This window comes from Artibeus jamaicensis, unplaced genomic scaffold, assembly GCF_021234435.1.
Source record: "Artibeus jamaicensis isolate MK-2021 breed Jamaican fruit bat unplaced genomic scaffold, CSHL_Jam_final scaffold_614, whole genome shotgun sequence".
Classification (NCBI taxonomy): Eukaryota; Metazoa; Chordata; class Mammalia; order Chiroptera; family Phyllostomidae; genus Artibeus; species Artibeus jamaicensis.
In genome coordinates, this window is record NW_026522050.1 from 879,158 (window position 1) to 904,823 (window position 25,666).

At 48.3% G+C, this 25,666-nt stretch overlaps 3 protein-coding genes across 10 annotated transcripts; 2 read left to right on the forward strand and 1 right to left on the reverse strand.

Annotated features, from left to right (window-relative positions):
* Positions 1-9,352: 9,352 nt before the first annotated feature.
* Positions 9,353-16,660, forward strand: RNASEH2C (ribonuclease H2 subunit C). 3 transcript variants are annotated; one of them, XM_053659151.1, is made up of 4 exons: positions 9,353-9,633; positions 9,827-10,026; positions 10,106-10,225; positions 12,423-12,948. In XM_053659151.1, exons 1-4 carry the CDS (start codon positions 9,462-9,464, stop codon positions 12,513-12,515), a joined length of 585 nt encoding a protein of 194 aa, XP_053515126.1. In that variant the 5' UTR covers positions 9,353-9,461; the 3' UTR covers positions 12,516-12,948. The 3 variants fall into 3 exon arrangements, with proteins under 3 accessions (XP_053515126.1, XP_053515127.1, XP_036991253.1); XM_053659152.1 differs by lacking the exon at positions 12,423-12,948 and adding an exon at positions 16,224-16,660 and having other exon boundaries at positions 9,358-9,633; XM_037135358.2 differs by lacking the exon at positions 12,423-12,948 and adding an exon at positions 10,518-10,609 and having other exon boundaries at positions 9,365-9,633.
* KAT5 (lysine acetyltransferase 5) lies at positions 10,724-19,084 on the reverse strand. Of its 6 annotated transcripts, none has more exons than XM_037135414.2 (14): positions 18,989-19,084; positions 18,823-18,889; positions 18,435-18,503; positions 18,201-18,337; positions 17,762-17,917; positions 17,598-17,672; positions 17,415-17,489; positions 16,823-17,071; positions 16,659-16,748; positions 14,197-14,337; positions 14,022-14,115; positions 11,565-11,724; positions 11,362-11,443; positions 10,724-11,269 (listed from the first exon to the last, which is right to left on the reverse strand). In XM_037135414.2, the coding sequence occupies exons 1-14, from the start codon at positions 18,998-19,000 to the stop codon at positions 11,135-11,137; spliced, it is 1,542 nt and encodes a 513-aa protein (XP_036991309.2). In that variant the 5' UTR covers positions 19,001-19,084; the 3' UTR covers positions 10,724-11,134. The 6 variants fall into 6 exon arrangements, with proteins under 6 accessions (XP_036991309.2, XP_053515124.1, XP_053515122.1 ...); XM_053659149.1 differs by having other exon boundaries at positions 16,823-16,906; positions 17,762-17,944; XM_053659147.1 differs by having other exon boundaries at positions 17,762-17,944.
* A 3,645-nt stretch (positions 19,085-22,729) lies between these two features.
* On the forward strand, positions 22,730-23,091 carry LOC119050236 (60S ribosomal protein L36-like; the record flags this gene model as incomplete). Its single annotated transcript, XM_037146400.2, has 1 exon — positions 22,730-23,091. A coding segment is annotated over one exon (321 nt), but the record flags the coding sequence as incomplete, so codon positions are not given.
* Between the last annotated feature and the right edge of the window lie 2,575 nt (positions 23,092-25,666).

The following is a 25,666-nucleotide window of genomic DNA, read 5'->3' on the forward strand; positions in this document are numbered from 1 at the left end:
ACAACATCCACCACAGTTCACCCCTTTGCACACTCAGTATCCACATACCTCCGCTCGCACTTAAACTTGCCAAAGACCACAGCAACAACAGTTGGCTGCCTCACAACCACCCCTCCTCCAACCGAACTTCCCCAAAGGGACACCTGAAGCCCCTCAGTCACCGTCCACCTGTGTGCACGTTGGCATTGTTCACCAGTGCCTGGTTCCGCACCCCGGGCATGCTCGCTCGCAGCCTTTGCTGCCCGGAGGTCAGGCCCTGCCATGAGTCCAGCTTTGGCTAATGAGACGGGAGCGTGTTGGTTCTGGGGCAGAACCTCCCCTGCCGGCGCCAGCCTTCCAGCCTCTTCCCTGCCTTGGCAGCTGTGGGGGCGCACATACCCTGGTGCTGAATAGCTTAGCCGTAATCTCGCTTTGATTAACAATAACAAATGCATTGGCTTATAAAGTTAGCCATCAATAACACACACGATATGAAATCCCAAAAGCCACGGGAGGATATTGGTTAATCTGTATATTACTTGCAAGGAAGGAAGCATCACATGACAAGGTGACACAACGCCATCATCAGGGCTTCCAGCTTTGGCAAATAAGAATACACGGGATGCCCAGTTAAACTGGAACTTCAGAGAAATCACCTTTTAGTGTAAGTCAGTCCCAAACACTGCCTGGAACATGTAAAACATTAGTTGTTTCTCTGAAATTCAGATACACCCAGGCGTCCTTGTTTTTCAGTCTGTCAGCCAGAGTGGGACTCAGCTAATTTTCTCCACCACCCCTTTCGTGTTCCTTTTGCCCTCCAGGGTCTCGACCCATTGAGGCGGCTTTCATTCCTGAAGGGCCTGAGTTCTCGGTAATCCTGCCTGTCTTGGGTCTTTCTCGTTTTCACGAACATTATCGCTCGGCCCCGCAGTCCTCGGAGATGTCCCAGGGAAACTTCCCGGGCACGACACCGTAACTTGTGTAGGAGCAACGACCTCCTCCTTGGCCATTGGGACCCATCACCCCTTTAGAGCGGTGGGTTCTGGGGCACCACGAAGATGGCAGGTTTCATGGGTGCGACTTAAGGCGCACAGGGAGTCCCCCCCCGCCCCGCACTGCCCAGTCTGGGTTTGCTGGCTGCACTTCGAACTTGTTCTCTCTCCACCCCACAGTCTGCGAGAGATGACAGAAAGGGACAAAATCTGAGTGGGGAGGAAGGGAGCCCGAGCCAGCCTTGTACCCTTCACCCCAGGAGTCATGGCTGTTTTGTCCTCAAAGAAATTTCGGCTACAACCGTGATGCTGGGAAATCGCTGAGGTGAGAGTGTTTGCGCATCAAAGTATTTCCCACGAAATGTTCACACATGTCTGTCGGGAGCAGAGGCTCTGTCAGTGCAGGCAGCTCTGCCAGCCTCAGAGCACAGGCATCAGATGTAACTTTTCAAATGCCCGTAGGCCCAAGTGCAGGACAGGTAAGACACCACCCAAACCTTGCTCCTTGGCGCTCAACTGCAAACACAGGCCCCTCCCCCGGCCGGCCCCTCCTACTACAGGAGCTGGGACCTCAAACCGAGGAGCCTCAGACCCCCAGACCCTACAGGCCCTGTTGCCAACACCCTAAAGCAAGCAAGGGGCTGAACACCCAAGGCCGGGGGCGGCTGCAGGATGCACTCCAAGTAATAGTGAGGGGGCTCTTCTTGGCCTAATGCAGCACCAGACAGACTGAGTCCACTGTGAGTCTGAAATGTTAAAAAGTGCCTGAAGGGTCGGGGCTTGGACTACGGGAAGGAAGGGGGTTTCAGAGTATGTGCGGTTTGAAGGGGCAGCCTTTGAAACACATCATTTCTATGGGAGCAAAACACAAAAAGGAAGGAAGAAGTCGTTTGGGTGTGAAAGGGGAAGTAAATGGAGAAATTTCATGGTTCTGCAAGACAACAAAATCAGAGGACCTACAACTCCTCACCCACTCTGCAAACAAATGCATTCCGGGAGCTGGACTTTGCAGTGTTAACAGAAGGGGGCGCATTAAACAGGGACCTTGTAAACCAGCCACCACCACAGAAATGAACGAGATAAAAATGGAGTTTCAGGAGGGGTTACACATAACCCCTTCAGGTTACACATAACTCTAGCTCCCCGTCATTGTTGTCAGTTTGGTTCAAATAAACTCATAAAAATTCTCAAAAAAGAAAGAAGATTGCATATAGATACATACAGAGTTACTGTAAAACACCAGAAAGTGAATTTCATTACTTACCGACCACAGAAGATTCACACGCATCCACCTGGAAGAGTAGTCTGGAAACAGAGCTGTAACACCGCATTGTAAACAGAACAAATCAGACTCAAAAGCACAGGAAGATACACAAAACCACCTTGGATGAGAAAATTTAAAAGAACAGAAATAGACAAAACCCAGGAAGAAATGAACAAGAGAAAAGAGACACAAAAGGATGTAGAAATAAAGATTACATCACAAGGTGCCCAAGGGTGAACAGACTGCAAGTATAATAGGGGGCATGGCCCTGGCTGCTGTGGCTCAGTGGATTGAGCGCAGGCCTGGGAACCAAAGGATCGAGGTTCGATTCCCAGTCAAGGCACATGCCTGGGTTGCAGGCCAGTTCCCAGCAGGGGACACGTGAGAGGCAACCACACATTGATGTTTCTCTCTTTCCCTTCCCCTCTAAAGATAAGTAAATAAAATATTTTTTTAAATAGGGACATGGAAGAAAGACACAACAACAACCCAGAGAATGAAAGTGAGGCAGAGGAGTCTCACCTGGTCACAGAATGTAATGGAAACAGAATATAGTTTCAGAAGGAACCACATTCATATTATTGGGGCCCCTGAAGAAAAATGAGACGATGACCCAGCACCGATGTTTAACGCCGCGTTCTCAGAACGCTTCCCTAAAAAGAAAAATCTGCACGTTCAAAGGGCCCACTGGGAACCTCGGGAAATTAACTCCGAACAGTTGACTTCCAGACATATCCTCATAAAATTATAGGATTTCAAGATGTTAAAAAAAAAAAAAAACAACCTCAAGCTCTCTAGGCAGAAAGATCAAATAACTTAGAAAAGGGTTAGAATGGTAACATACAAAGCAAGACAACACTGGAGCAGCATCTTTTAAACATTTGTAAAAGTGTAAACCTAGATTTTTATATCCGCGCAAATTGCCCTTCAAGTGCCAAAGCTATAAGGAACAGTTTTCTGTTTTTCAACAAGTATTAATGCACCCATGAACCAATCTGACAGAGAATGCACTTCATCCAACTAAGGGATGACGAATACATATATATACACTTCGATTCATAGATAGAGATAGATATAGATATATCACGATCTAAGACTAAAACAAAGGTGGGTCTGAGGGTAAATGACTAAGTAAAAATGCATCGTCATAAATTAGAAATAATATCGCTAAAAGCATGGGACAAGAAGGGAGAAGGAAAGAGGACAAGGAGATAAGCTGACTGGTGGCTGTGTAGGTGCCTCTCAGCTCCAAACGCACTCTTCGCTGTCAGCTCTGTGAAAATAAATCTGGACCCTTTAAATATCTTTGCCAGCTGCCTCATTATTAAGCTCTGCCGGCAGAGGGCGCAGAGGAGCCATTGCAGAAGGGAGTCTTCCTTGCCAGTGCGGGCGGAGGAGACAAATCTCCTGAAGCTTCTCTGCTACCCTAGCGTCCTCCGCCGGAAGCAACTGCAGTAAGTACTCACACCTTCTCCCGCAGAGCCCCCTGCAGTGCATGGGAACCTGTAGTACAGTAGCCAGCCTAGGCCTGCTGCCCCAAACTCCGCTGGGATTACTTAAGCTAGCCAATCCTAAACCATTTCTAACCCACTTTACTTTTCCCTCGGAAGATCCAATACATGCTGTTGCCTATACTGTCCCCTCTCTTCTTTCTGCCCCCTGGCCAACTCCAGTGATTGCTCATGTGGTCCTGCCTGGCTGGCCATGCCTCATGTTTCTGGGGGAACTGCAAGGAACATTGAACTTTTCTTTCAATGGCATGGACCTCTCCCTGTCATCATTCAGTCACCTCTATAAATTAAAATCCAAGGGTACAGCCCTGACTGGTGTGGCTCAGTTGGTTGGGCATCATCTAGCAAAGCGAAAGGTCCCGGTTCCGTTCCCAATCAGGGCCGGTGCCTGGGTTGTGGGTTCGGCCCTGGTCAGGGTGCCTGTGAGAGGCAACCGATCTATATTGCTCTTTCTTTCTCCCTCCCTTCCCTTCTCTCTAAAAAATAAATAAATAAATCTTTAAAAAATTTCATGGCTACAATTAGAGCAAGGACAACTGCCTGAAACTAACTAGTGAGATCTTGTCTTCCACTGATGGCGTAACTGAGTCAACAAGCAGTCCACTGTTCAGGCAAGCCCGCTGCCCCAGGGACAGGCTCCTGGTGAGGCCAGTGATACCCATGGTCATGGTCCCAGTCCCATTACTTCTTTTGTAACCAGAAGAGCTATCACACTAGGAAGCAGTGCCGTGGGGCCATGAACATACTGGCTGAGGCACTGTGGTCAGGGAAGACAGCCATCTCCAGAAGCAGTGGCAGCGGATTCTGCCACTTTCATAATGGAAGGGACCCGATGTAATCACCCTGAAACTGAGTGTCTGGCTGATCTCCTGGGTTATGTTCTGCTGTACGGAGAGCTCAGTGCTGGCTTCGCCTCTGGAACATTACCCATTTATCAGTGGCAGTAGTCGGATCAGCCTTGCTAAGGAGAAATGAATGTGGAGCTCCCTCCCCTGCCTTACTTCCACCCCTCGCCTACAACAGTTTGTATTGTGAGCCTGCTGGGCAATGACGGGCACGAATCAGGAAGGAACAGGTAACAGGCTGCTGTGCGTTGCCTGCAGGCCGGGCTCTTCGGTGAGCATCCACAAGCCAGTTAATGCTACACTCTGGACCCATTCCAAGAAGCCAACCAATACCGGAAATGAAAGAAGGATCATCACTACTCATCTGTGGACATGAAAAAAACAGTGAAATATGAACAACTCTGTGCCCACAGTCTGATGACTTCAAGGAAATGGACCAATTCTTTGGACGACACAAAGGCGCACCCCAAAGATATTGCAGGTTTAGTTCAATACCACTGCGATAAAGCGAATATCGCAGAAAGTGAGTCCCACAGATGTTTTGGCTTCCCACTGCTGGTTTTTTGCAAATAAAGTTTTATTGGAATATAACCATGCACATTTTACATATTGTAAATAATTTACATACTGTCTGTGGTTGTTTTTATGCTACAGTGACAAAGTTGAGCAACTGTGACAGAAATGACAAATGAGGAGAAGCTTAGGAACCTCCAGGACATCTTTAAACGTTCCAACATCCGAATTATAGGGGTACCAGAAGGGGGAAAGGCACAACCACCAGTTGAAAAATTATTTGAACAAATAATAAAGGAGAATTTCCCCAATCTGGCAAAGGAAATAGACTTCTGAAAAATCCAGGAAGCTCAGAGAGTCCCAAAGAAGTTGGACTCAAGAAGGAACACACCAAGGCACATCATAATTACATTAGCCAAGATTAAAATGAAGGAGAGAATCTTAGAAGCAGCAAGAGCTAAGGGGACAGTCACCTACAAAGGAGTTCCCATCAGACTGTCAGCTGATTTCTCAAAAGAGACCTTACAGGCAAGAAGGGGCTGGAAAGAGGTATTCCAAGTCATGAAAACCAAAGATCTACAACCAAGATTGCTCTACCCAGCAAAACTTTCATTTAGAATGGAAGGACAGATAAAGTGCTTCTCAGATAAGACCAAATTCAAGGAGTTCATCATCACCAAGCCCTTATTATATGAAATGTTAAAGGGACTTACCTAAGAAAAAGAAGATAAAAAAAGATGAACAGTGAAAGGACAGCAAACTCACAGTTATTAAGAACCACACCTAAAACAAAAGCAAACTAAGAGGATAGCTAGATCAGGAGCAGAACCATAGAAATGAAGATCTCAGGGAGGGTTAGCAATAGGGGAGTGGGAGGAGGGGGAAGGGGGGAGAAGGTACAGAAAATAAGTAGCATAGACAGTAGATAGAAAATACATAGGGGGAGGGTAAGAATAGTAGGGGAAATACAGAATCTAAAGAAATTGAGACACATGTTCATGAACTAAAGGGGGAAGTGGTGGGGGAGGGGTATGCAGGGTGGAGGGGAAGGGAGGGGGGAATAGAGCAAATGTAATGGCATAATCAATAAAAATAAAAATAAAAAAAAAAGAAATGATATGTGAGGTTTGCCAAAGTCTGCTATATAACAAATCAGAAAATAAATGGAAAAAAGATCTAATTTGTAATAGAAGCAAACATAAGCTATCTAGAAATAAGCTTTAAAATATGATGACTATTGTGTATGAAGAAAAGCTCACAACTATACAGATAGACATAAAAGAACACAAGTAATTAGTATTATGTACTTTTTTAAAATATATTTTATTGCTTATGCTATTACAGTTGTCCCATTCTCCCCCCTTATTCCCCTCCACCCTGCATACCCCCTCCCACCTGCATCCTCCCTTTAGTTCATGTCCATGGGTCATACATATAAGTTCTTTGGCTTCTCCATTTCCTATACCATTCTTAACCTCCCCCTGTCTATCTTCTACCTACCATTTATGCTACTTATTCTCTGTACCTGTTCCCCTCTCCCCACCGACTCCCCCGCTGATAACCCTCCATGTGATCTCCATTTCTGTGATTCTCTTCCTGTTCTAGTTGTTTGTGTAGTTCGCTTTTGTGTGTTTATTTTTTAGGGTTGGTTGTTAAAAGCTATGAGCTTGTTGTCATTTTACTGTGCATATTTTTTATCTTCTTTTTCTTAGATAAGTTCCTTTAACTTTCATATAATAAGGACTGGATGATAATGAACTCCTTTAACTTGACCTTATCTGGAAAGCACTTTATCTGCCCTTCCATTCTAAATCAAAGCTTTGCTGGATAGAGTTTCTTGGATGTGGGTCCTTGCTTTCATGACTTGGAATACTTCTTTCCAGCCCCTTTGTGCTTGTAAAGTTTCTTTTGAGAAATCAGCTGATAGTCTAATGGGAACTCCTTTGTAGGTAACTTGTCTCCTTTTCTCTTGCTGCTTTTAAGATTCTCTCTTTATCTTTAATCTTGGGTAATGTAATTATGATGTGCCTTGGTGTGTTCCTCCTTGGGTCCAACTTCTTTGGGACTCTCTGAGCTTCCTGGATTTCCTGAAAGTCTATTTCCTTTGCCAGATTGGGGAAGTTCTCCTTTATTATTTGTTCAGATAAGTTTTCAATTTCTTGCTCTTGCTCTTCCTCTTCTCCTTCTGGCACCCCTATGACTTGGATGTTATGTAGTAAGGGGTGAAGCCTTCACAGGGGGAGGGGCAACCCACGTCACTGCTTTGTGACGCTGTACATTGGGGAGGGGTCCAAGAGGGAACAATGGCACTAGCTCCACTCTCTGCCAGATTTCAGTCACTTTCCCCGCTGCCCACAAGCAAAGTGGGCCCTTCTACTGCTGATTCCTGGGGGGGCCGGTCTGTGTACATTCTAGGACCCCGTGGGTCTCTCCAACGAACTCTCCTGTGAGGCTGGGAGTTTCTCCCGCTGCCGCCTCAACCTCCATAGGTGTTTTTAGTCAGAGGTTTGAGGCTTTATTTCCCTGCGCTGGAGTCCTGGGTTATGTGGTCTGTCTCATTCCCCAGTTGTTCCTCCAGGTTTATCCGCACGTGAATGTGGGACCACATGGTCCACCAGCCACCGCCTTGTTGAGAGTCCTCCCCATGCAGCTGCCCATCTCCGCCCCTCCTTCTGGTCTGGGTGAGTGTTTCTTCAACTCCTTGGTTGTCGGACTTCTATACAGTTTGATTTTCTGGCAGTTCTGGTTGTTTTTTAAAAAATTTGTTGTTGTCCTTCTTTTGCTTGTGTGAGCAGGCAAAGTATGTCTACCTACGCCTCCATCTTGGCCGGAAGTTGGCATTATGTATCTTATGCTTGATAGAAAACTAAAGCAAGACTCTCTAAATTAATCCTTCAGTACCCTCCAGGCAAAGACCACCAAGAACACATGTGTAGTTGAACAAATGGGTTCATTACTTTTGCACCGCGGGGCATCAGTAAGTGGGTGTTAGGAAGCACTTACAGGTGATTTAGGAGAGAGTTTAAGGAAACAAGGCTTTTCTCTGAATGGGATGCTGTCAAAAAGTGGAAGCATTTCTATGATGGAATAATGTTAACAAATCTTAACCAGACTGAGGCAAGTCACATCTAATTCAAGAGAGAGATGTTTCATCATTTCTGTGGTCTGGACAGTGTTCATGCCTTGGTCCATGTTCACATAATTATGGAGTGGTCTTGTTTTTCTCTTGACCCCTCATGTCTATGAAATCGTTCATGTTAACAGAACACCGCGGTCAGCTCTAGATGTCTAAGGGTGTTTTCCTCAAATCTATGAATTTAATGCAATTTTAATCTTTTAAAAAATACTTACTTACTTTTTAGAGAGAAGAGAGAGGAAGAAAGAGAGAGAGAGAGTAACATCAATTGGTTGCCTCTCACCATGCCCTGACCAGGCCAGAACCTAGGCTTGTGCCCCAATCAGGAATCAAACTGGTGACCTTTCCCTTTGCACGACAAAGCCCACCTGAGCTACACCAGTCAGGGTACAATTTTAAGCTTAATTAACCGTTCATATTGTTTTATGAGAGAACTTGACAAAGCATACCTAAGGTAGGTATCTATACAAATATAAATATTTCCCTGACTGGGGTGGCTCAGTGGGTTGAGCACTGGCCTGCAAATCAAAGAGCTACCAGTTGGATTCCCAGTCAGGGCACACGCCTGGGTTCCGGGCCAGGTCCCCAGTAGGGGGCACTCGAGAAACAACCACACATCGATGTGTCTCTCCTTCTCCTTCTCCCTCATTTCCCCTCTCTCTAAAACTAAATAAATAAAATCTTTAAAAAGTATATATAAACATTAAAGAGTTAAGAAACCAAAAAAGAAAAACTATTGTGAAAACTAAGACATAAAAATAAAAGGTTGGTGAATTTGACTACACAAAATTAAAATCACGTGTAATAAAAACCAAATATACACAGGCTTAGAAGAGGTGTTGGATAAAATATCTTCAACTTATTTGAGAAATAGTTTATTTCCTGGTAAAATTTTAAAAAGAAAAAGAAAAAAAAACCCTTCCTAACAATTAACATAAAAAGTGTACTTTTTGGAACCATTCTACACCTGAAACTAATATATTATCATATGTCAACTGTAATTTACAGTATTTGAAGTTAAAATAAAAACATACAATTGAAAAAATATTTCAAGGGAAAAAAAAAAGGGTCTTGAACACAGGAAGGCGGTGCTTGCCCAAGGAAGGACTACACTTCCCAGGAGGCTTTGAGATGCCTGTCCCAGGGCGTTCCAACAGACTTCGCGCGCTTTACGCATCAAATTTTGGGCTCAGCCCGCGAGGCACCGGATAGCAGCAGAAGATGGAGAGCAGGGACGAGGAAGATGTTGAGAAGCGCCGAGTCCACCTTCGCCCCGACACTCTACGCAGCGCCACCCCTGCCACGCTGCACCTTCTACCCTGTGGTATCCCGGTTAACCGGCCCGCCCCCGTGGGGAACTTCTTCACCCCAGCCATCCGTCAGGGTCCCGAAGGTAAGCACTTGCATCCGGACTACGGTTCCCAGCAGCCCTCGCGCGCCGGAGCTGGGCTCCCTTAGGCGAGAGTGGGCGCTAAGGCTCGCGGGAATCGTGGTCCAACGGGGGCGATAGCGCGAGGGCCGCCACTGGGCTGGCCCCGTAGGGCCTGATCAGGCCCTCACCGATGCCCCGCGCCTACTTCCTTCAGGACTCGAAGTGTCGTTTCGGGGCCGCAGTCTGCGGGGAGAGGAGGTGGAGGTGCCGCCCGGCCTCGTGGGATATGTGATGGAGATGGAAGAGAAGGAAGAGGTGTTGGTGGGGAAGCAGGACTTCCAGCAGGGGTCAGACAATGACGAACACGAGCCGGAGCTGCTGGAACCCCCGGAGGCGGCCCTGGAGCGAGACTTCGTGAGCACAGGGGGAGAGGGTTGGCAGGGGGTGGGGGCGAAAGCAGTGGCCCCAAGGCTGAGCCGGGCCCCTTTCCCAGGACCGCGTTATCAGAGCCTCAGGCAGTTTCAGCCACTTCACCGTGTGGGGCCTGGAGACCGTCCCTGGCCCTGATGCCAAAGTGCGTGCGGCCCTAACTTGGCCCAGCCTCGCCGCAGCGGTGAGTACAGATAGATGGGCCATCTTCTTCCTAGGCCCATCTGCACCCGCTATAGCTTCATTTCTTGGGTTGCCCGGAATCTTGCTCCTAAGTGGATTTGAGGCTGTAGAGTTTCAGAGCACAGTGGGGCTGTTGGAGCCCGGCTCTGACTGGAAGGTTGGACTGGGTAAGGGCAGCGTGGCTCCCTCTGGCCTGTTTACAAGGGGCTATCATTCCCAGCAGCTGCGTCCCTCCAGGAACCCCCAGTCGCTCCACCTCAGAAACCCAGTACTAAAGGTGACTCCTCTTGCAGATTCATGCACAGGTGCCGGGGGACTGAGAACCAGAGCTTGAAACTCAAAGCTACTGATCTCCTCACCCAATAAACCAGCTCTTCACTTTTGACCCACCGATTCCATCACTCTAATAAACCAGCTCCCAGCTGCACCCGTGAGTTTGCCCACACCTCGGAGCCCGTAAGGCAGCACTGCCCTTTCCCCCACAAGAACCCTTCGTGGCTCTGGCCTATGGAAACAATTTATTGCCAGGGGGCAGAGGAGGGGAGAAAGGCCAAAATTTGCAGCCAGTACCCACCCTACCCCCCACCCCTACTGTACAAAAGAATTTTTTTTACAGCCACCAACCTCTGTACAGAGTGCCCACAACCCCATCTCACTGTACACATCTACCTGGCTCCCTCTGGTCCCTGGTTCACAGCAGGCCTGGGCCTGCAGCCAGCTGACCTTAGAGATGACCCGAGCCCTGAGCTCACTTTGGTGCTGGGCACCATCCAGCCCCTACCAGGCCTGTCCTCTCCTTGTGGAACTGTCCTCAGCCTGGCCCATCTCCCTTAGGTCCCCCTTGGGGACAGGATGGGCTGTCAGCTCCAGTTCTGCCGGCTGTGTCGGTACTACCATGGCCTGTGCCTGGTCACCACTTCCCCCTTTTGCTCCAGTCCTTGGGAGTGAAGTGCAGACACTTGGAGTCGATGCGGAGGAGTCGCTTGAGCATAGCCCGTTCGTGCCCGTCCACAATGTCTTCTGACAATGTGAGGATGTACTGGCCCTGGGCGGCAGATGGGACAAAGCAGGTCAGCCCAAGCGGGGCGTACACTCTGCACCCCCGCACATACCTCTCTCCCCCGCCCGCCTCCCTACCTTGTAGTAGTTGATGAGGTTGAGGTACTGTAGAGTGGAGATGACATCCTCCTTCTTGATGCTGGTGATTTCACTGATCTCACTGTGGGAGGGCAAAGATCAGGTCCCCTGTGGGCCTTCTTTGCCCCAGGTCCCCAGGAGCCCCAGGGGGAGAAAGCCCGCGAGAAGACCCTGCAGTCCCACGGAGGTGTGGCCAGGCTTACTTGATGGTGATCTGTGGCCTCTCCCCACTCTCAGACTTCAGCCCCATCAGGATCTCCAGGATGGTTTGGGACCAGTAGCTTCGGTAGGATAGGAGGCCAAGATCTGAGAGGGGCTTCTCAGGGGTCCCTGTTTTCCCTTCCACTTTGGAGAGTTCATAGCCTACAGCAGTGGAGAAGGAAGGGGGAAGGGGCCACAGCCTTGCACACCAGTACTTGAAGAGTATCAGCCGCACAGGCAGACTGCCTGCTTCCCAGCCTTGCCCTGCTGTGTGGTGGTTCGATGACCTGGGGTGTGGGGCTTGTCTGCTCTGTGCCTCAGTTTCCTCATAAAGGACTACTGAGTACCCACTCTCCACCTGTGTGCCCAGCACAGTGGAGGACACCGCGTGCACTGAGAGGAGAAACTACAGTCAGCTTGGGTGAGGGTTGCTCCGGAGCCAGTGAGTGTTTAGAGATGCGGTGGGGGCAGCAGAGAAAATGGCTCATGGAAAGAGAGGGCCTCCAATTTCCCTGTCACCCCACTCACTCTCTGTGTCAGGGCATATAAGGAGGGGAGGAGGGCAGACCCCCCCTCTGCTTCACACCTGAGATGCTTGGATTCTTAGTCAATTAAGGTCCCCTAGCTGTGACCTGAGGGGGCTAGCAACCCCAAGCCTAGACTGGTCGGACCAGGTGGTCGAGGCTGCAGAACAGCACCAAAGCACTCCCCCTTAGCAGGTGTGGCCCTGCTAAGGGCCCCCCCACTCTTCCCCTCCCACTCCGACTGCTCCACCCTCTTGCCTAGTGACCACCTCTGCAGGCAGTTCCTGGTGAGACAGGCAGGCACTAAGAAACCCTACGTGGCTTCGTGTCTCTTAGGCAAGCTTCATTTGTCCGCCGAGCCCTCGGATGTCTCCACTGGTGGAAACCCTTCCTCACCCGCAGTCAGAACTGCTTCACGTTGCGCCATAGCCTGTTTGCTTTCCTCCCTTTGGTGGATCTGTATCAGCCAGTCTTGCCCTCTTGCCTAATCTAGTAACTTGCACCAAGTAACTCCATAAGATGGACAGAGGCTGGTGCTTTGGAGAGGAAGCGTGGGAGAGGATGAGGACACACGGGGTCCCCACTTACTCTTGCTGGGCCTATAGTGTGTGTTGACGGATCAGTGGGACACCCCACGGGCCTCCTCAGCTGTGGGGACTCCCGGCCCCTCCTCAGTGCCTCCCCTAACACCCACACGCCCTGTCTGCCAAACTGAGCACCCTTGGTGGCCCTGCCTGCATCCCCTCTCCATGGAGTCTGAGCTCTAAGATTCATTAAACATCTTCGTGCTTTACCAGGCTGAGGAAGATGGGACCCCATTTTGGCACTGTTCTACCAATAAAATTTCTCAAATGGACTATGACCTTGATCAAGCTACACTTCTGTCTCTTCACCGAACAGCTAAGGTTCCTTTCCACCTCCCAGCACACCTGCTTATGCCAGGGAGCGCCGAGCTGAGCAGAATGGAGGTGGGAGGCTGGGAGGCCAATGGGAGCCTTGGGGCTGTGAAGAGCTCCTGAAAGATGAGACCAAACCAACTGGATGCAAGGAACTGGGGCCATATCTGAGAGTCAGTGCTTACAGCTCTGCTAAATTAACAGCATTTTTTTTTTTTGAGAATACATTTATTAAAACTGGGAACAGTGAGCCCTGGCTGGCATGGCTCAGTGGAATGAGCACTAGCCTGCAAACCAAAGGGTTGCCGGTTCGATACCCAGTCAGGGCACATGCCTGGGTTATGGGGCAGGTACCCAGTCAGGTGCTTGAGAGGTGACCACACATCAATGTTTCTTTTCTCTTCCTCCCTCCCTTCCCCTCTCTAAAAGTAAGTAAATCTTTTTTTTAAGAGGCTAAGAACAGTGAGACAATGAACAGTTTAGGATAGAAGCAACAAGACAGCCTGGGTGGGGTTCCTTTTCCTCACTGGAAAGTCAGAAAAGGGAGCCGTGGGGACAGGTCCAGGGGCTTAGCCCAGGGCTGCTGCCACCCAGAGCTCTCCTGGCTGCAAATCTAGTGGGGACACTGTGACTTTAGGAGACGCTGGCCTGAGAGGGAAGGTGGCATGCTCCTGAGAGGGCGGCCGCACCAGGCTCCTGCCACCTGAATGTCTGCTGTCTGCCAGGCTCAGGAACTTACATGGATGAGCGACAGTGGCTCACTAGGTTTTGCCTGTGGGTCCAGGCGGGGACATTTGAGTCAAATCTGGGGAAAGCTGGATGATACCTAGAGCCTCAGCTGAGGCGCAGCGAAGGGCTGAGAACCTGACGCAGACAGGCCAGGCGGCCACCCTGAGAAGGGAAGAATCTTGGAAGAGTCCCCATGGGGATTTCTGGCCGAGGTGACTGGGGTGCACAGCCAGAGCCGAGGATCACAGCAGCCCGGCACACCTACGTGAGGTGCCCACGGGAGCCCCTGGCCGTGAGCATAAGTACTCACTGAATTCGATCAGCAGCTTGCCGTAGCCCCGACGCTGGTAGGGAGGCAGGGTCAGGATGCAGGCCACGTTGTAGTCTTCCGTCGATTCCTTTTCCTGGGAAAGGGGGGCCGGTGAGTGGCAGGGAAGGGACCGGGCCCAGCACAGGGCTGAGGGGCAGGCCAGGCGAGCACTCACCTTGGAGAAGTAGCCCACGATGTGGAAGCCCTTGCAGTCGTACTCCGTCATGACGTAGAAGAGGAAAGGGTCTGTGTCGTAGTACAGCGTCTTGTGATCAAGGAAACACTTGGCCAGAAGGCACAGGTTCTGGGAATAACTCTGCAAAGGAAAAGGCCTGTCACCACCCTGGGTCCCCTGCCTCAAGTGTGGCCACTGAGCCAGGGTCAACCAGGAGCTGCTCTGCCTCCCAGGCCGAGAGGTGATGCGCACTGTTCCCTGAGGCCTGACCTACCCCATCAGGCAGGCTGTCCCTGCCACCCAGGCAGGGCTGCTGCATGGGGTCGTGCAGCCACGGACCCGCCCTGGGGCCCCTCCACTGCCCTCTGCTGTAGTTAACAACAGTCCGCACACTGGTGTGTCCCCAAGACTGACCAAAGCTGACGAGAGCTCTGCCCGTGTGACAGTCTGAGGAGCCGGCTGTCAAAAAACACAGCCTCTCCGCCTGCACTCGCACCTCCTGGGAACTGACGTGGACTCGATGACTGAGTAAGGAGTCCTGGACTTCAAAAAGATAACCCTAGGAGCTCCCTCGACTCCCCCAAAAACCCTGGTAATCTTGTTTTTTTTACATCTGCACACAATTTAGCCTGCATTTCAGACATGACTTTTTGTTTTTAAATTGTTTTGAAAAGATTTTATTTACTTGCCCCGACTGGTGTGGCTCAGTAGATTGAGCACCAGCCTGCAAACCAAAAGGCTGCCAGTTCGGTTCCCAGTCAGAGCACATGCCTGGGTCGTAGTCTGGGTCTTGGCTGGGGGCGTGTAACAGGCCTCATCAACATTACCTTTCTCCCTTCCCTTCCCACTAAAAATCAATTTTTTTAAATATTTACTTTTTAGAGTGAGGGCAAGGGAGAGAAACATCAAGGTGTGAGAGAAATATTGATTGGCTGCCTATCACATTCCCCTAACTCGGTATCTGATCCGCAACCAAGGCACGTGCCCTGACTGGGAATCAAACCAGTGACCCTTCGGTTCGCAGGCCAGCTCAGACATGACGTGTTTTTTTTTTTTTTAAATTTTATTTATTTATCTTCAGAGGGGAAGGGAAGGAGAGAAGGAGAGAAACATCAATGTATGGTTGCCTTTTGTGCATCCCCTGCTGGGAACTGGCCTGCAGGGAACTGGTCTGCAACCCAGGCATGTGCCCTGACTGGGAATCGAACCGCAATTGTATGGTTCACAGGCCCATGCTCAATCCACTGAGCTACACCAGCCAGGGCAGACATGACGTTTTTTAAAAAATATTTTATTCATTTTTTTAGAGAAAAGGAAAGGGAAGGAGAAAGTGGAAGACAAACATCAATGTGTGGTTGCCTCTCATGTGTCCTCTACCGGGGACTTGGCGTGTAACCCAGGCGTGTGCCCTGACTGGGAATCGAACCGGCGACCTTTTGCTTCACAGGCCCGCGCTCAATCTGCTGAGCCACACCAGCCGGGGCTGACGTGACTTTTTAACTACATGCCAGGCACTGCTACCTACACACCCAAGTCCACACTTAACACAGAACGGTGCCTAATACGGCATCTTCCTCTAGCTCCCCTGTACTCAGGCCCGGGCTCTCCCTTGCCATTCGAGGTGACTGCCTCTCCCTTACCGCCCTCTAGGCCCCAGGAATGGAGTCTCTTTCTCAAAGATCCCTCCACATTACTCGTTCCTCCCCACAGCCACAGACTAAAGCAGATTTGTTGTTTTTTTTAAATTATATTTATTTACCTTTAGAGGGGAAGATGTTGTTGTTTTTAAGGTTGTATTTATTTATTTTTGAGAAGGGAAGGGAGGGAAAAAGAGGAGAGAAACATCAATGTGCCCTGATTGGGAATTGAACCTGCACTCAGTCCACTGAGCCACACCAGCCAGGGCAGACTAAAGCAGGTTTTGAAGTCCCAAACTTAGGGTGTCCCTAACTCCCCAGGTGACCTCATTTGTACCACCTGAGCCCTGTCCCTTGTATCAGCCTTCCCTCATCCTCTCTGTCCTTCAGCCACGGAGTCTTTGCCTTTGACACCCACGACCTCTGTACAGCCATGCCTGCCCTTCAGAACTCCACTGCTTGGGAGTCCCTTCCCCACCTCGTCCTTCGTATCAAGGCTCAGAAGTCACCTTTGTGAAGCTTTGCTGACTACTTCCTCTGGGTCCTACTACCCCATTTAATAATAAGAGTCATACTCCGTGACACTTATCACACTGGGATCTGTGTGTCCACTGGTGTGTGTCTCTTCCCCTCGGACTGAGCTGAGAGCAGAGACGTTACCTAACCCTGGTCGCATCCCCCCGCAGCTGCCCTCCAGCAGGAGCTCAGTAAGGGGGAACGCCAACTTGTTGGGCAGGCCAGTCAGTGTTTTCCTGAGCAAGAAGCTGGTCATTTGACTTCACACTCCAAGTTCTGAGGTGTCCCCACTGTCCCTCTGCCACTGACCTTATTCTTACGTCCATCAATCTCGAAGAAGGAGATGGTGCCCTTGCGGTAGATCTCGTTGCCTGGTGGGTGTCGCAGGTCACACTTGGTCTGAGGAAGAGAGGAGGGTCAGGGTGGGAGAAGGATTGGGGTGCTAGTAGGGCAGCACCTGGGACCCCTCATACCAAGTGACGCTGCAGACACTTGAGGCTCCGGCCGTACTTGAGGCAGAACTCGCAGAGATAGAGGACTGGCAGCGCGGTGAGCTCCTGCGGGTACGGAGAGAAGTACCACGGCTTGAGGCGGTGCCGGCCCAGCTCGATGCACTCGATGTTCTTCATCCGGGTGACGATGTCGTCGTGGCTCCGGTCAGACACCAGGCTCCCAGTCATGCGTGGAGCTGATGGTATTCCATCTGAGCTGTCCTGGGAGTCCTGCCCAGGACCAGCAGAAGGTACCAGTCACAGGAGACGACGGCTCACATAGCCTCCCCCGCCACAGGTTCCCTTCTTCAAGCCTAGCAGCAACCCTATGGGGCAGGGACTATAATCCCCACTCTCCAGATAAAGAGATCAAGACTTTGAAAGAAAGCTTTCACTCAAAACTTGGGAAGGATCACACAATGACTGACCCGAACCAGCTCTGCTAAGCTCCTGATCCCACCACTGCGGCCACAGCTGCCCACCACCTGCTGGTTATTTTTAAACTAGCCACTAAAAATTCCAACCCGTCTACAACCTCTGCTTTTCACTCAGCTTCCCTCTACCCCAGACCTACCTCATCAGTGCCCAAGCAGTTTGATTTTCGCTTCCGTCCTGGCTGAGCGGCCACGGCCCTGCGGGCTGATCCATTCTGTAGGTGAGGCAGTAGGAACAGAAGAGGTGGCTTTTAGACGAGTCTGAAAGAGGCTACCAGAAGGGAGAAGACAGGAAGGGAAGAATGGTGGTTTGGAGGACTCACCTGAGGGAAAACTGAGGCTGGGGCAGTCTCGCTGGGCACTGGAGTTGCTGGTGAAACCACCTCCACCTTCCGTTTCTGCAGAAAGAAACCAAAAAAGGTGGGTCAGACGGTAGAGAACGTGGGACCTAAGAGGAAAGCAAGGTCCCTGGAATTGCTGAGGGTACCGTTGAGCGGTGGTTGGGCTGCAGGCAGGAGCTGGAGGAGAGCGGCTGGTCAGGCTCACCGCCGGGAATGGCCTCCCGCTCCTTAGGCAGGTTGAAGCGGAGTGTGATCTGGACCGGGATTGGCAAGGTCTTCCCGCTGGCCTGGGCGGAGGCCGGCTGTAGAGATAGGTCCAGGGTCTTCCTCTGGGGTGGGGATGGTGGCGGGATGGGAAAGGGGAGTAGGAGCCCCTTAGCATGGTGTTATCAAACCCCACCCTCTCAAGGACATGGGAATAGCTGCTGGATTCTGGTAGCTACATCTGTAACCTGGTCCCCATCCTTTGCAAGCTGAAGCCAGGGTAGGAAAGTGCTGCCTCAAACCCATCCAGGAGCCACTGAGACCAAGAGGTGACAGAAATAGGAGGCAAGAAAGAAGAGGTGAAGTAGGGGACCTACTCACCACCTCTCTCTCTGGAGAGCCGGGGCGGGACCCAGGAAGTCCGTTCTTCGTTGGGGTCTTGGCTTCTTTCTTCGGGAATTGGATTTTCTTCAGGTCCAGCCGTTCATGGGTCACCCATTCATCCAAGCGTTTGTTGACTGCAGCAGTGAGGATGGCTCAGGAAGGAATGCCACAGGCCGCCCCCCAACCCCCATCCTACCCCGCAGCCCCTCCTCACCCTAGCCCAGCACTCACAATCAATGTAATGAACGTAGAAAAGCTTCCGGCCACTGATGTCCTTCACGCTCAGGATCTCAGCCAAGGCTGTGTGAACCGCATAGGGGCATTAGGAGGGTCAGACCATGAGGCTCCACCCTCCTACGACAAGAACTCCACTCCCAGGCCAGATTCCAACGCCCCAGCACTTAGAAGCTCTCCCTCCTAACCCCGTTTAGTCACTAAGTGCCGCCCCCTCTCCAAGCCCCGCCTTGTCCATCTGGAAGCGGCTACAAGCCACGCCCCTCCCGTGTATCTGCGACCCGCCCGCCCCAGAATTCTTGAGGCCCCTCCCCCTCCCGAGGGTTCGGTAGACTCCCGCCCCTCGCCCTCTGGTTCCTTAGCCCCGCCCCCCGACGTCACTCACGCCACTCATCTTCGTTGTCCTGGTTTCGCCGCAGCACTGGCAAGCGGCAGCCTTCGATTATCTCCCCCTGGGGAGACAGCGCGGCGCCAGGGTCGGCTACTGGGGGTCCTCGGGCTCTACCCACCTCCCCTGGCTCCCTCCGCCCCGCCCCGGGCACCGGACTCACCACCTCCGCCATCTTCCCTCCCTCCACTGCCACTTCCGGCCCCTCTGGGAAACGTCACTTCCGGGATTGAGCACTCTCTAGGCCTGGGCTTTCCGACACCACTGTAGACGACGACCCTTGAGAGACATCAACGACTATCTGGAAGCGGAAGGCTGGCCCTTTTGGCTGGCAGGTGAATGGGGTGTTTTATGTCTCGGGCCGGGTACTGGGTGGATTCCCCATAACGCGCCCAGTGATTGGGGGAAAGCTTAGTCTGTCACGTGACGCTCACTGGGTGCGACGCCGGTCACGTGGGTCCATTGCGGGTCGCTGTGTACTAGTGTTTGGGCTTTGAGGATGGCGGAACTCCGTCGTCCTCTAGTGGCGGTGGGAGATGTCGCTGGGAGTTAACTAGGAGCGCTCGTTAGTAGGGGGCGGGTCTGAACGGTTTGGGAGGCTGGATAAGTGTGTGGGACTGTGAAGGAAGTTAGGTCAATGTCTTGCCCAGTTTGTGGATTTCATTCCTTGCATAAAGGGACTTACGGAATCTTTTTAGGTAGTTGTTTTGTATATTAAGTTTCTAGTTAAAAAACAATACATTATTCATTCAGGCATCCAACAAATAAATCTCTTACTATGTGCCAGGCAATATTCTAGGAACCTGGAATACATCAGTGAATAAAGAACCTTGCCCTCATAGAGCTTACATTCTTGGGGGTAAAGAGGAAAAAGAAGGGTTTATGTAACAAACAGTAAATATATTTAAAAATAAATTATTTAGTTTATTAAAGACTGATAAGTATTTGGGGAAACCGAAAAGAACGAACAAGGTAAAGGAGCTGGGAAGTCAGGTTGCAATTTCAAATAGGGTGCTGGGGGCAGGCCTGGCTGGGAGTGGATTACTTTAGCAAAGGTTTACAGGGGGAAGGGAAGAGCCATGCAGATACTTGGAGGAGAAAGTGTTTCAGAAACACAGACCACAGCAACAAGGAGAAAAATCTAATTTCAGATAATTTGGGGGTACGTGTCCACAGTGACCATTTGGATTGAGTATATGGTAGACTAGGGATGGGCAATCTACAGCCAGCTGGCCAAATCCAACCCTCCGCTGGTTTTAACTACAGCCAGTAAGCTAAGAATGGTGTGGGGCTTTTTATTGTTGTTGTTTTTTTTGCCATCACTGGTGTTTATATATTTTCATGGTTAGGAAAACAAAAGAATATTTCATGACACATTAAAATTATGAAATTCAAATTTCAGTGTTCACAGATAGTTTTATTGGAATGTAACCTCACTGATTCACTTATACTTTGACTATAATTTTTTTCACATTAAACTTTATGATTATGTCTGAAATATAAATCTCTAGCCCATAATGCCTAAAGTATTTACTGTATGGCCCTTGACAGAAAATGTTGCCACCTCCTACTTTGTAAACTCCTGTGCTGTGTTGAATACAAAATAGATTCTTCCCGTGTATGCCATTCTATGACCAGTGTGTTTCCTGAGCAACACAAAGTGGACGCTTGTCACCGAATATTCCACAGCGCTATTTTTAATGGCTACGTAGCATTTTGTTTAGGTGCACCTTAGCTGCCACAGCCAATTGCCCTACTGAATAGTCAAGTTATTTACAATTTTATTCTATTACAAACAGAGTATCCTTATATACACACCTTTTCACGTGTTTGATTCAGCATGATTTCCATTGAAGAAATAAGTGGAAAATGATTATATGTGCGTCTTAGGAAGTTTATGTAGTAACACTGTCTTTGGATTGAAGGACATAAAACCAGAATATAATCTATGCTGAAATCAGCCATTTACTGATAACAGTGACTAAATGTTTACCCAGAGCCTGCTATGTATTGCAGTTAGCACAGTTTTCATCCCTGCCTCCTTGGGATCTGCAAGCTAGAGATCCGGGAAAGACGGTACAAAGGTCTGAGAACCAGGAGAACTGATGGTTTAAGTTCTAGTCCAAGATGGAAGCCCTGAGAACTAGAAGAGCCAATGTAAGTTCCAGACCCAGGACAGAAGAAGGCTGATGTTCCAGCTCATATCGTCAGACAGAGAGCAAATTCTCCTTCTCTGCCTTTTTGTTTCTATTCTAGCCCCCGACAGATGGAATGATGTTCACCCACAGTGGGGAGGGCTGTTTTCTTTACTTGGTCTACCATTTCCAGTGCTAATATACAGAAACATCCTCACAGATATATCCCCAGAAATAATAATGTATAATCAAATATCTTGGCGCCTCGAGACCCTGTCATGGTGACACATAAAATTAACCATCCCAGACCATATATGCATTTGGTAAAATTACATATGAGCTATATGTCTACAAACATTTTATCCCAGATAAGAAAAAGCCAAAGGAGTTCTCACCACCAAGCTGGTATTTGGAACCAGTTAAAGGAACTATTCTAAGAAGAAGAAAAAGAGGACATCAAAAATATGAATAATAAAATGGCAATAAGTATATACCTATCAAAATTACTTTCAATGGAAATGGCTTAAATGCTGCAAGACATAGAGGGTGGCTGAACGGATAAGGAAATAGGACCCATACGTATGCTGCCTACAACAAACCCACTTCAGACTAGAAGACACAGACTAAAAGTAAAGGGATGAAAAAAGAATTTCATGTAAATGGAATGAAAAAAATAAACTGTGGCAGCAATACGTATATCAAACAAAATAGACTTTAAACAAAGGCTATATGTAACAAGAGATGAAGAAGGACCCAGCAATTCCACTTCTGAGTATTTATCTGAAGAAACCCCAAACACTAATTTGAAAAGACATGCATCTTTCTACGATCAATGAAGCACTATTTACAATGGTCAAGATACAGAGGCAACCTAAATGTCCACTGATGGCTAGAGAAGAGGTAGTACATATATACAATGGAATATTGCTCAGCCCTGAAAAAGAATGAACTTTTGCTATCTACAACAACAAGGATGGACTTAGATGGTATCATGCCAAGTGAAATGTCAGAAAGAGGTTTACCATGTGATTTCATGTATATCTGGATTCTAAAGAACAAAATAAATGAACAGCCCTTGCTGGTGTGGCTCAGTGGATTGAGTGCCAGCCTGAGGATCGAAAGGTCACCAGTTCAATTCCCATTCAGGGAACATGCCTGGATTGTGGGCTAGGTCCCTAGCTGGGGGGGGAGGGGGAGCACCAAACAGTGTATCTCTTACATACTGATGTTTCCCTTTCTCTCCTTCCCTTCCCTCTCTCTAAAAATAAATAAAATCTTTAAAAACAAATGAACAAAGAAAACAGAAACAGACTGGTAGATATAGAGAACATTTTGATGTTTGCTAGATGGTAGGGGGTTGGGAGAGGAGTGCAGAGTTTAAAGGATTAAGATGTGCAAATTTCAAATTATAAAATGTCAGAGAAATGTAAGGTATAGCACGGGGATATGGTCACTAATATTGTAATAACTGTGGTGTCAGATGGGTCCTAGACTTGTCAGGGGAGATGAAGTCATAAGTTATATATATGTGTATTCACTATCCTGTACACCTGAAACTAATGTATATTGTACTGCAACTGTAATTGAAGAATTCAAAAGTATTTAAAAATAAAATTAGATGTTAAAATTTTGTAATTAGCTTGTTTAGCTAAAAAGAAACCAACAATCCTGTTGATTTTATATATATATATATATATATACATATATATATATATATATACATATATATATATATATATATAATTTTAATGAAATAGGGGAGACACTGAGGAGCAGCGGCCTTGGCCCTGCCTTACCCCGTGGTCCTGGGCCTCAGTAAGGGCTACAGGGTGACCACGGAGGTGAGGAAACCAAGGCACAGCCACTGCCACTGGTACCTCGCCCAGCACACTGAGTTTGTGTGGGACACGATTGGAGAGGTGTGTGGCTTTGTTCCCTGTCACCCCGTGGAGCTGCCCAAGGTCTCTAAGGACAGGAGGGCCCTGAAGTTGATCAAGAAAAAGGTAAGGACACACATCCCTGCCAAGAGGAAGACAGAAGAGCTGAGCGGTGTCCCTGCAGCCATGAGGAAGGCAGCAGCCAAGGACTGAGCCCCATCCCCTCTGTGTGTAATAAAACCTGTCCAGAAATAAACAAAGACAAACTTAAGGGAGAACTGGTATCTTCGTGCTGTCGAGTTGACCTTTCCATTCGTTTGTGTATCGTGTGTGTGTATGTTTCTCAGGAGCATTTTGAAGTTTTCTTTATGTAAATCTCGAGCTTCTTAAGTTTAGTCCTAGTAATGTCTTACTTCTTTGTCATTGCTCCTCTGAAAAGATCCTTTTCCTCCATTATGCCTTCTAAGAGGGTTTTTTGGTATGTATGAAGGCTTTCAATTTCTGAATATAAATTTTGTTACCCAGCCACATTACTTAGTTTTCTTATTGATTTTCAGTTTATTTTCTTGAGTTTTTCAGGTAAACAAAAATTATTTGAAATTAGGTTTGAAAAACAATAAAAATAAAAACATTAAAAAATTTTAAATCTGCCTTTCACTGGAGTAGTCCCACCCAGGGGCAAGGACCTGGGTGTTCATCTTCCCACTCCCATTGGCCGAGAGTCACTTCTGAAGGTCTTCATTCCTGACATTTCCAGCATTCTCAGTGCAAGGGCTGGACAGGCTCCTGTGGTCAAAAAGAACCTGAGGCAGAGAAAAGTATCTCTCAGAGAAAAAAGCCAGGGCCTACCCTTCTACATTAGCTCCAGCAATTTGGGTTTGAAGTGTTTGTGATAGGGGTATTCAAGAGTTAAAGATTTTAACCTTAGTTGATAGGCTTAAGTGATTAATGCTTATGGAGAGCTGATATATTCCAGGAACTGGAAGGAATGACCACATGGCTCCAGGAAGTTGACATGCATTTCAACCTTGTGCTCTAGGAGGTCTGTGAGCCAGGAGATGGTATCTGAGCCATTGTGTTTCACGGGGAGGTGGTGAGATAAAGAACTGTTCATCAACAGATAAAGAAATACTAGGAAAACTGCTGCAGGACTGCAACTCTTACCCAGTTGACCTTTTTCCAAGTCCCTTATCTACCCTTCTCCTTATGAAAAGGTCAGCTTGAAATAAGATGTTAAGACAGCTTTTGAGAGTACACAACCCACCACCTTCTCGGATCGCCATCCCTCCTAATAAAGCACCCACAAAGATTCAATCCTCGTCGCTACTTTTTGGTTCCAGTAGTGACGAGCAGCACAAATGCCACCTTTTCCAGTTTCATTTGCTCATAGAAGTAAGCCTCTGGTCGGGCTGAGCAATGCCCCTCAAGGCGTTCCCTGCCTTCCGTTGCACCTGGCCTGTCACCAGCGTAGAGGACCTTGGCTTCAGTCCGCCTCTTCCAGAACTGTGCTGAAGCAGAGGAGAGATGATGTCAGGTCACCGGAAAGATAGCGTCACCTGCAGAAGATGGGTGTGTCTGTAGGGCGTGGTGTTCAGTGCTTGGTGAGCACCGAAAAACCAGTAGGTCTTTCCCACAGTGGTTAAGTGTTTTCAATATCTGACTTACGCCTGCTGTTGTAAAAATGACTCAAGAAGAAATAGAAATAGCCCTATGTCTAAAGAAAATGAATTCATAAATTAAAACTCACAAAGGAACTGCCAGGTCCAGGTGGTTTATTGGTGAATTATCAAAATTAAGGAAGAAATAATACCAATCCTACAAAAATTCTTTAAGAAAACAGAAGAGGGGCGCTTCCCAACTCACTTTGTCAGGCCAGCGTTGCCCAGAGACCAAAATCAGAGCTCTCGGAAGGAAAGACTCTGACCCATATACCATGTGAGCATAGATGCTCTTCGCCATTGCACTTACCTACTTGATATATTACATTTTAATGTGTTTCTTTATCACCCGCATTTTCCAAGTAGAACACGAGTTCCCTGAGTGCAAGGCCTCTGTTCTGTTTGGGGCTGTCCTCTCCTCGCCACCATCCAGCATCTAGAACCAATATTAGATGCTCAGTAAATTTTGGTTAAATCACCACGTTAAGTGAAAGATGGACCTCCAGTTGATTTCAGGAGACAGACACACTGTTGCCCTGCTAAGCTCAGGTACAGACACAGATTAATGGGACACTTAAAAAACAACAAAATGAATATTCAGTCCTGACCCACCCTCATAATTTTCTATCTTTAAATGCATGTAGATCATGTACCATTAACTTGTTAACAAAGCTTTAACTCTTATTTTGTTGAAATATACATAACATGGTATTTATTCTCCTAACCACTCATAAATGTACAATTCAGTGGCATGAAGGATGTTCACAGTGTTATGGAATCATAACCACAATCCATCTCCAGAATCTTTTTCTTCATCCCCAACATAAACTCTGTGCCCATTAAACACCAATTTCCCATCCTACCTCCCTAATTCCTGGTAATCTGGACTCTGCTTTCTATCTGTATGAATTTGCCTATCTAGGTGCCTCATAGAAGTGGAATCATAACAATATTTGTCCTTTTGTGTCTGGCTTATATCACTTAGCATAATGTTGACCTTAAACAGTCAGTTATTTTACCAGCCAAAAATGGTTTACTCAGGAACTACAAAGAATTGTAATTCTGGACAAGCAAGCTATAGCAAAAGCCATAGGCAAATGGACAAACAAAAGAAGGAAACATTATTTTATAGAGGGAAAAAAGGAAGTTGGAAGGAGTTGTTTTGAACAAA